Source organism: Vombatus ursinus, unplaced genomic scaffold (genome assembly GCF_900497805.2).
Source record: "Vombatus ursinus unplaced genomic scaffold, bare-nosed wombat genome assembly UNPS02014807.1, whole genome shotgun sequence".
In the NCBI taxonomy this organism is placed as follows: domain Eukaryota; kingdom Metazoa; phylum Chordata; class Mammalia; order Diprotodontia; family Vombatidae; genus Vombatus; species Vombatus ursinus.
In genome coordinates this window covers 37,309,654-37,320,303 of record NW_020954585.1, presented here as the reverse complement: position 1 = coordinate 37,320,303, position 10,650 = coordinate 37,309,654, and the positions used below count along the sequence as shown (strand labels likewise).

Here is a 10,650-nt window from a genome sequence, read left to right as displayed (position 1 = left end):
AGCATTATGAAAAGAATACTGTAGCTGCCATCAGAGGACCTGGTATCAGAACCCATCTCTGCTACTCCTTTAGTAGCTTGGTCCCTTCCTAAATGCACAGTTAAATTCTTTGGCTCTCAGTTTCATTAGTAAAACAAAGCTGGACTAGTTAATATCTAAATACCACCTACCTAGTCAATTGAAATAATCTAACTCAAAAGAGTAAAACAACAAGTGAGGTCAAAACACTAATGAATTGGTGTAATTTGTTTCTATTCACAGAAAACCAATCAACACAAAGTTTATATTTTTCCTGTGTATCACAGAACTAGAACATAATACATTATATCTCAATTCTATTGTAGCAGCAGGAAAAGAGAAAGCTATCTACATAAACCCCAAAGCTGTTTTATGTAACCATCTTCTATTCACTTTGATTTTCACTCTGGCTGTTCTACCATTGTCCATTTTCTTTTACTATTCAACTAATCTCTATAGAATTTAAATAATTCCTTCATAACAGAAAGCTTCAAAAATCAATTTCAAATCCTTTATTTCATGAACTTAAACATTAACAAAAGTTGAGCAGTCTATAAATTAAAGATGGATGAATCTGTTTAATTCAAACAGAATATATTCAGAAAGTATAACTTTTTTTCTAATCTAAGACACTTATAGTGTGACAAACAGCACAGGAGAGCAAATGACTTAAAAGTTGTGTAGTCCACTGAGTAATGACTTTTATAAAGATACATACATATTCCCCCAACAATTCAGTGCTGGTCTGCAGAGGACTTCTGCTGGCTTTGTGCTATATGAAGGCTAGACGCAACTTTCCAATGCCAATTTTTTTATTTCATGAACTCAAGTTGGTTGACTGTTCTGTTGAAGTTGAGAGGCACAAACATACATATTCCAGTTAAGTGAAGGTAACAAATCATACAACTTCTTCAGTTTCCTTTTTCATCATTCACTTCGGGAGCAAATCATCAATGTTCATTCTTATCTCGTGTAGTACTGGCATATATTCAGCAATCAGGTATCACTGGATCACTTCTTCTTCTTCCCTTTTCCTTTTTTACCTCCCTCTCCTTGTTGAAGACTTTGGTCACCACCTCCTGTTTTTTGTGTCCTTGTTTTTAGTTTGGGTATCATTTCAGCTGCATACAACATTACTGACTTACCTAGAAATCAGAAGTTAGATTTAGCTTGTGTTTGTGAGTGAAGGATGCAATCAAGTAACTCCTAAGTTATAAAATCACCAGGCCATCAAATCAACAAAATAGTTTGCATTAAAAAAAAAAAAAATCAAATGAACTGTAGATGGTAAAGTCTGGCATAAACGGATCATCTACTGGAGACACAGAAGTACTGAGTCTATAACAGGTCCAAAGTGACATTAAAATGACAAAGAACTCTGAAACAAGTTTGTATACTTAAATTTCAGCTTTGTAAGACTAAAGGATTATTGAATTTATGCTCCATTATCATGAGTTACAAACAGAATCTGGGAGAGAATGTTATACCAGAGACCTATTATGCAAGTGCCCTACAATGGGTAATTGTGGTTTTTCAAGACTTGTAAATTACAGAAATCACTGGTTATTATCTATAGCTCACTCTGGATTACCCAAATCATCCATCTGTCTGGCTGTCAATCTGTGCTTTACTCCTAAACTGAGCTGCTCTTACAGTCAGGATGACCTGGATTCAAGTCCTGTCTCTAGAACTTACTAGCTGTGTCATCCTAGATAAGACAACATCTCATTAACCTATGCAACCATAATGTGTGGAAGAGTTGGTAAAGGGGACACCTCCTCATCAGGAGTTACCTATCCACCAATAATAAAATCACATATTTGGACCAAAAAAATAAAATCCTAAAGCCAGTTTTAAGAAAAATGTAAGTACTACCTCTTACTCTCTTTAATATTTAATGGATATAACCTCACACTTATCAGATTGGCTAATATGACAGAAAAGGAAAATGAAAATGTTGGAGGGAAGAGGAAAATTGGGACACTAACACACTGTTGGTGGAGTTGTGAACTGATCCAACCATTCTGGAATAATTTGGAACTAAACTAAAAGCCTACAAAAAACTCTTTGACCCAGCAATACCACTACTAGCCATATTTCAAAGAGATTAAAAAAAAGGGGCGAGAGGTAGAAGGACCTATCTGTACTAAAATATTTATATTAGCTCTTTTTTGTGGTGGCTAAGAATTAGCTATGGAGGGAAAATTTATCAATTGGGAAATGGCTAAACAAGTTGTGGTATATGACTGTGATGTAATACTATTATGGTATGAGAAACGACAAGCAGGATGCTCTCAGAAAAACCTGAAAAGACTTACGTGAACTGATGCAAAATGAAATGAGCAGAACCAGAAGTGGGACACAGTAACAGCAATATTGTACTATGATCAACTCTGAATGACTTAACTATCAGCTACAGAATGATCCAAGACAATTTCAAAGGACTCAGAGAAAGAACTCATGGAGTCTGAATAAAGACCAAAACATATTTCTCTTTCTCTCTCCCTCCCCCTTTCTCTCTTTCTCTAAGTTTTCTTCCACAAAATGACTAACATGGAAATTATTTACACGACTGCACATGTATAACCCATATCAAATTTTGTACCATCTCAGGGAAAGGGGAGGGGTGGGTGAGTAAGATTTCGGAATTCAAAATTAAAAAGAAAAAAAAAACATGAACATTAAAAAAAAAACTCTTTACATGTAACTGGGAAAAATGCTATTTAAAAAAAACACATCTAATGAGTATAATTCCTCCTCTTTGAAGAGTCAGATCATGTAAAACTTTTTATATGATTTCAAAAAGAAGTCTTACATTAATGCTTAGTAAAAATAGAGACAATAAGGTCATAAGACTAGTAAGGCAACAATACACTCAAACTTTACTCTAGTCTTACTAGTATTCATCAAAAATAACCCTCTGACTTACGTGATGGAAACTGTACAAGGCACAGGCTGCCATCTTCCTGCTTTAGCTGAACCCGTACTCTGCCCCTATACTGTAAATCACGATTCCACTCTCTGGAGTACATTTTATTTTTCTAGGATCCAAAACAGAAAAGCACTTATTTTGTTTCAAATGACAGACAATGTGAAATCTATCACTGAAATGAGTAAATTAAGTATTAAGGAATTTCACTGTACCTCAATGTGCACATTAAGTCCAACTGCCAGGCATACATCTTGGATCTCTGTAGCTGTAGGATTCTCAACAGCCTGAAACAGTTTTTGTATTAAAAAAAAAAAAGTTTATCCTTTAGCTGAAGAATGTTACATACATCCAACCATGGCACAAAGCTTACTAACAACAAACACCGCATTACATCCACCATATATAGTTCTCCCTGTCGATTTTGCATTCTACTAAACACTAATGGGGAAGTCACACAACTGTGCTGCATGGGTTGATTACAAATGTTAATCTAATTTCAACTGGTCCTTTACTGCTCCACAGCAATCCTTAAGTACCATGAGTGACTCCCACAATGGCTGTTGTAAACTTTCTCTTCCCTCAAGTCCCCTACACCACTCACTTTCCTCTTAACAGATAACCTTCCTACCAACTTACCAACATCTTCCTCATTTAAAAAAATCTATACTTTATAGACAAACGCCTATCTCTCACTTCTCAACCCCTCTCAATTTGGCTTCAACCTTACCACTTGACTGAAATGGTTCTCTTCAAGAACACCCAAAGTTCTCATGAGCTAAGTTCAATGGTTTTCCTCCCACCACCTAAGTCCTCATCTTCTTTGACTTCCCAGAAGCTGTTCAATAATTAACTACCCCCTTCTCATCAATATACTCTATTCCCTTGAATAGAGTTTTCTATTGATTCTCTAACCACTCCTTCAGTCTCTTCCACTGGATCATCATCCATGCCCAGTCTCCTGATGGTGGTTGTCCCCCAAGGCTGAGCCATCCTTTTTTTCTACAATTTTCTACAATTCTCTCAGTAACCTCATCAGCTCTAATAGGTTCAATTACCATCTTTAGGAAAATGACTTGCAAATCTATATTAACTCTTTCTTCTGAACTAGTTCGGTGTCAGTAAGTGCCTGCTGAGATCTCTATCTGGATTCCCATAAGCATCAACATGTTCCAAATGGAACAAATCTTCCCCTGCTAAACCTATCCTTCCACCAAATTTTCCTATTTCTGTTTAGAGGACCACTAATTAGCATTAGTCAACCAAGTTCATAATCTCAGAATCATCCTCAACTCATCCCCACTCCCTAATTTCCCATATGCAAATTAGTTGACTAGTCCTGTAACTTCTGCCTCCATATCTCTTTCACATCAACCTCCTGTGCCCTCATACAACTAGTAACCTAGGGTTAACCAACTAATTTAGATATGAGATTATCACCTCAGTGGAACTAATGCAATACCCCACTGACTTTTTCCCTACACTTTTCCCACTTCCAGTGTCTCTCTTTTCCATGCCATCCTTCCCATAGCTGACAAAATGGTGGAATGGAAAGAATATCATTTCTGCAATCACAAGACCAGGGTTCAAATTCCACTTCTGATGTGCACTATCTGTGTGACCCTGAGCAAGTCATGTAACCTTTCTGAGCCTCAATTTCCTCAACTGAAAAAAAAGGGTATAACTAGATTAGGTACCTTCCTTTGAGGTCCCATCGAATTCTCTGATCCTCCTTTATAAAGCACAGGTTTGGCATGTAATTCCTTGGTTCAAAAATTGCTAGAAGTTTCATATTCTCTCTAGGATCAAATGCATTCTCAACCAGGCACTTAAAGCCCTTTCATGGCAACCTTTCATGACTTATTTCACATTGCTCCCCCTTCATTTCACACCTCATATTCTAGCCAACCTAATCCATTTGCTATTCACCTAAACTAACATTCCATTTCTCGCTTCTATTCTCCATACTTTAAATACACTTCCCTTCTCAATATGGTGTCTTGGAATCCTTACATGGAAGGTGGAGTAGGGCAGGCAGTTAGATGGTACAGTAGATAAGCCCAAGGCCTGGAGTTAGGAAAACCTGAGTTCAAATCCAGCCTCAGATACTTACTAGTTATGTGGTCCTGGGCAAGTCATCTAACCCCTGGTGTCTCAGTTTTCTCATCTATAAAATGAGGATCATAATAGCACTTATCTCCCAAGGTGGTTGTGAAGATCAAATGAGGTAACTGTAAAGCACTTAACACAGTGCATAGCACATAGTAAGCACTATATAAATATTCTCAATATTATTATTTTCAAGCCTCAGCGTATATGGAAGCTTCCATAAAGCCTTTCCCAATCCCCTTAGTTTTACTATGTGTACCTCTTTATCCCCAGTAAACTTAAGATCTACTTACATTGAAGGCAGAGCCTTCAATACAATTTTTGCATCCCTAGTGCCTAACACAATGTCTTGCTCTACATTATAGGATCGCTGAATTGATTTGAATCACAGATTGGCTGCACCAGTCACAATGGATTTACATTCTTTTTAATAATTTTAACTTATTTATTTAAATTCAATTTTATTTTCATTCCCAAATTCATTACTTCCTCCCTTCTCCCCTACTCACTGAGAAGGTAAGAAAAACAAAATCCATTACAAATAGGTATAGTCATACAAAACAAATTTCCACATTAGCCATATCCAAAATGAAAAAAAAAAAGAGAAGGAAATCTACTTCAATCTGCTCTCTGAGACAATAACCTCTCTATCTGGAAGGGGATAGCATTTTTCATCATGAGTCCTTGTGGTTGGTCACTGTATTCATCAGTTACTATTATCTTTCAAAGTTGATTAACTTTATAATATTAAGGGTTATTACATAAATTGTTCTCTTGGTTTGGCTCACTTCACTTTGCATAAGTTATACAAGCTTTTCATGTTTTCCTGAAACCATCTCCTTCATACTTTTTTACAGCACAACAGTATTCCATCACATTTATAAACCCTAATTTGTTCAGCCGTTCCCTATTGATGGACTTCTTCTCAATTTCCAATTTTTTGCCAACACAAAAAGAGCGGCTATGACTATTTTTTTTTTAAACATATGGATTCTTTCCCCTTTCTTTGATCTCTCTGGGATACAGACCTAGTAACGTAATTGCTGGGTCAAATGATATGTCATAGTCCCAAACAGTTTTCCAGAATGGATGACTAGTTAACAGCTCTACCATTAGTCTACCTGTTCTCTCATACTTCTGCCATTACTTATCATTTTCCTTTTTTGTCAGCCTTGCAAACTTAATAGGCATGAGGGTGGTACCACAGAGTTTTAATTTGCATTTCTCTAATTATTAGTGATTTAAAGCATTTTTTTTTTCACATGACTGTTGAGAGCTTGGATTTCTACCTCTGCAATGTGCCTAGTCATATTCTGTGACCATCTGTCAACTGGAAAATAGATCTTTTTCTGATAATCTGATTCAGTTCCTCATATATCTCAGAAATTAGACCTTTATCAAAGAAACGTGCTGTTAGTTTACTGCTTTTCTTCGAATTTTAGCCGCACTAGTTTTGCCTGTGCAAAATTTTTTTATATTTTATGTAATCAAAATTATCCATTTTACTTCCTGTGAACCTCTCTCTCGTTTGGTCATGAACTCTTCCTTTAAACACAGATCTGACAGGCAATTTCTTCCATACATCACTAATTTGCTTATGATTTTAGACCCTTTATATCTAAATAATATACCCATCTGGGGCTTGTCTTGGCATAAGAATCTATATACCTAGTTTCTAGTTTTCCTGACAGTTTTTTGTTTAATATTAAGTTTTTGCCCCAATAGATGGGCTCCTTGGGTTTATCAAACACAAGGCCGCAGTATTTATTTGCTTCTGTATATTGTGTACTTAATCCCTTGATCAACCACTCTATTTTTCACACAGTAACAAATTGTTTCGCCAATTACAGCTTTGGAGTGTAGGGTGAGGTCTGGTACTGCCAGGCCCCCTTCCTTCCCATTTTTTCCCACTGATTCCCTTGATAATCTTCTTCTTTTTTTTTTCTAGCTCTATAAAGTAATTCTTTGGTAATTTAAATGGCATGGCGTTAAGTAAGTAGGTAGTATTGTCATTTTAAAAATATTGGGTTGGTCTACCCATGATCAACTAATATTTCTCCAATTATTTAGATGTGTCTTTATCTGTGTGAAAAATATTTTGTAATTGTGTTCATATAGTTTCAGTGTGTGTCATGGTAGGTAGACTCCCAAGTTTTTTATACTGTCCATAGTTAGTGTAAATAGAATTTCACTTTCTTCATCTTCCTGATGGGATTTTGTTGGTTAACATATAGAAATGCAGATGATTTGTATTGGCTTACTTTATATCTTGCAATTGTGCTGAAGCTGTAAATCAGGCCTGCACAACTTGTGATCCGCAGGATTTGGAAGGGCTCACGAAAAATGTAGAGGAAAACATCCTCTACATTTTTTGAAGGCTGTCCAAAATCCTTTGGTATGCCCACAAGCTGCTTACAGTAGGTTGTGAAGGCCTGCTGTAAATTGTTTCAATTAATTTTTCAACTGACTCTCTGGGGAAGCTTGCTGGTAGAGTGGATACAGTTCTGGGCCTAGAGTCAGGAAGACTTAAAACTCAAATCAGGCCTCAGACATTTAATAGCCGTGTGACCCTAGGCCCTAATGCCTCAATTTCCTTTTCTGTCAAATGGAAATTAAAGCACCTACCTTCCAAGGTTCTGAGAATCAAATAAGATGTCTGGCACATAGTAAGTGCTATATACATGTTAGCTATTATTATTATTAGGTTCTCTAAGTAAACTATACCATCTGCAAAAACTGATGGTTTTGTTTCCTCTCTGCCTATTGCCATCAATATCTTTTTCTTGACTAAAGTACTGAAGAGTAATGGGGATAATGGGGATAATTTTTCCTTTACTTATGATCTTACGGCAAAAGCTTTAGCTTACCTCCACTTGAGATAATTCTTACTCTTGGTTTTAGATAAGATACTATTTATCATTATGAATAAAGCTCTAGGAATAAACCTAGATTTTCTAGTGTTATTAACAGGAATGGTTATTAGATTTTGTCAAAAGCCTTTTCTGAATCTATTGACATAAGTATATGATTTTTGTTAGTTTTGTTATTAATATGATCAGTTATGTTTATAGTTATTTAATATTGAACCAGCTCTGCATCCTTGGTTACATCCAGCCTGGTTATAATATATTGCTATAGTCTAATATCTTATTTAAATTTTTGTATCACTGATTCACTAGGGAAATTGCCCTATTAAGTATTCTGTGTCCCCCCTCCCCAGTTTAGATATCAAGACTAAATTCATATCAAAGAAGGAATTTAGTAGGATCCTTTCTTTAACTATTTTTCAAACCTTGTATAAAGTAACAGAATTGGTCTTTAAATGTTTGGTAGAATTCATTTGTAGATCCATCTGGATTTTGCCTTAAGGTGTTCATTTATGCCTTGTTCCATTTCTTTTTCTAAGATAAGTTTATTAAAGTATTTATTTCCCATTCTGGTATTCTGGGCAATTTATAATTTTGTAAACATTAATCCATTTTATTTAGACTGTCAATTTTATTGGCACATGGGAGAAACAACTCCTAATAAATGCTTTTATTTCTTATTTTTTCTTATTTATTTATTGGTTATGAATTCACCTTTTTTTCAATTTTGATACTAGCAATTTGGTTTTCTCTTTTTAAAAAAAATCCAATTATGGCTCACCTATTTTATTTTCCCCCAAAAAATTTACATTCCAGATATGAATTATTCAATGGCAATTAAAAAGAACCCTGGTTATGTTAGAATCTTAGTTGAGTTACAGGAAAAATTTAACAATACTAGGAAGTTTTAGAAACAGGTATTGCAGGCTTAACTTTATAACTACCAATTAGCAAGTTCAATTCTCCTAAATCATCTTAAGGGATAATAGCATTACCTTTATTTCTCTGTATTCTATAATTCAGAAATGTGCATATCTCTAAATTTACAACTTATTTAGCAATGTAAAATAACTTTATTCTAAGCTCTGGAAGCTATAGTATTCCAAAACATGTATTACTGTCAAATTCATTTTCTCAAAAGAAACACTAGTTCCTGGATAAACCTGGATAAGTCTATGAGGCAGCTTAGGTGGCCAGTAGAAAGACATCAGGTCTGGAGTCAGAGAGACTAAATTCAAATCTAGTCTCAGACTCTTACTAGCTGTGTGACCCTGGGCAAGTCACTTAACCTCTGCCTCAGCTTCCTCCTCTGTAAAATAAGGGTAATGACAACACCTACCTCAGTAGTGTTTTAAAGAGTGCCTGGAATACAGTAGACACTAAATAAAAGTTAGCTATTATTATTTTAGCTTTGTCATCTTCTGTATTATAATCCCTTTAACAATTTCAAGCTTTTAATATCACATATATATAGCTCTATTACACTTTCCAATTTCTCAAATATCAACCCTTTTAGCTGCTGTTTTCGAATTCGGAAGCTTGGGAAAGCAAAGAAAAAGTCGTCTGAACAGCTTTCACAAAATGGACATCCCACCTTTAAGCTCCATTTGCCCTTACTTTGTCTATTGGGATCCGTCTTCCCTCAGCAATGGTCTTCTTGTTATTTAAATATGCAGGATAAATGCAAATGAACCTAAGAGAAACAAAGAAGTAGGTTTTATAACACAGGATTTAGAGTGGAAAGAAATCTTTGAGATTATGCAGTCCAACCCAATCTTTTTAGAAATGAGGAGATTGAGAAACAGATGTTAAACTGTTGGCCCAAATCCTCGAAGTCAGAGTTAGGATTAGAACCCAGACCCCTGGGATTGCATGCTCCTCCCACTGCAACGTTAATGCGACTGAACCAAACAAGCCCAGCGGAGGAAGGGGCTTTGTCCCCACGGCCGGGGTTCTCTCCACGAATTTCAGGGGTGATTCCTGGAAGGAGGCTGGGAGGTGGTCCAGGGCTCAGTCTGCGGTTCATTTCACAGCTACTGCCCCGGAAAGAGTCCAGAGCAAGGTTCCCTCGCTGGACGAGCGAAAACCCTCCTCCCCCTCCTCCGCCCCCTCTCCCCTCTGCACCCCCCGACCCCCCTCCCCTCTGCGCCCTCCGGCCCCTCCTCTTCCCCGCGGCTTCCCAGAAGCCAGAGCCCAGAGGCTTCCGCGCCGTCCGGGCAACTTTAGCCAGGGAGAGTAGCCAGGCCACTCACACCGGCCCCGTCCCCCGCTCCCTCTTCCCACCGAAGGCCTTTACCTGTCCTTGTCCGCCGGAGACCGATCGGCGTACGCCATCTCCCGAGGGACTCACGCTCCTCGAATCCAGGAGGCGAGGAAATCTCGCCCAGCCGGCGCCGTTGCTGACTTCACGGTTGTCCCTTCCAGCGGAAATCCCTCCTACCACACAGTGGCAATTTCCGCCATCTCCCTCGGCCTGTTCGTTCTGGGAGCTGTCACTCAAAGACTTGGCGCTAGGAGAACTGTGAAACGAGCCCGCCTCCTCCGAGAATCACGCATGCGTAGTTCAATTAAGGCCGTAGTGGACGGAAGCAGAAAGTTAACACTGACATCAAGGAAGTAGTTTGAGATGTAGTCCACACCTGGTTTCCTGGTTCGTGTTGGCTCGTCTTGAGCTTTTTTGGGGGGGGAGCGCGAAGGAAAGTGGGGAGGGGAAGCGGGGAAGGAGGA

The 10,650-nt window shown here is 37.6% G+C and overlaps 1 protein-coding gene across 1 annotated transcript; it reads right to left on the bottom strand.

The window, feature by feature from the left end:
- Positions 1-790: 790 nt before the first annotated feature.
- SRP19 (signal recognition particle 19) lies at positions 791-10,351 on the bottom strand. The gene is made up of 5 exons (XM_027874793.1): positions 10,220-10,351; positions 9,541-9,616; positions 3,163-3,234; positions 2,948-3,059; positions 791-1,163 (listed from the first exon to the last, which is right to left on the bottom strand). The coding sequence occupies exons 1-5, from the start codon at positions 10,255-10,257 to the stop codon at positions 1,030-1,032; spliced, it is 432 nt and encodes a 143-aa protein (XP_027730594.1). The 5' UTR covers positions 10,258-10,351; the 3' UTR covers positions 791-1,029.
- Positions 10,352-10,650: the final 299 nt, after the last annotated feature.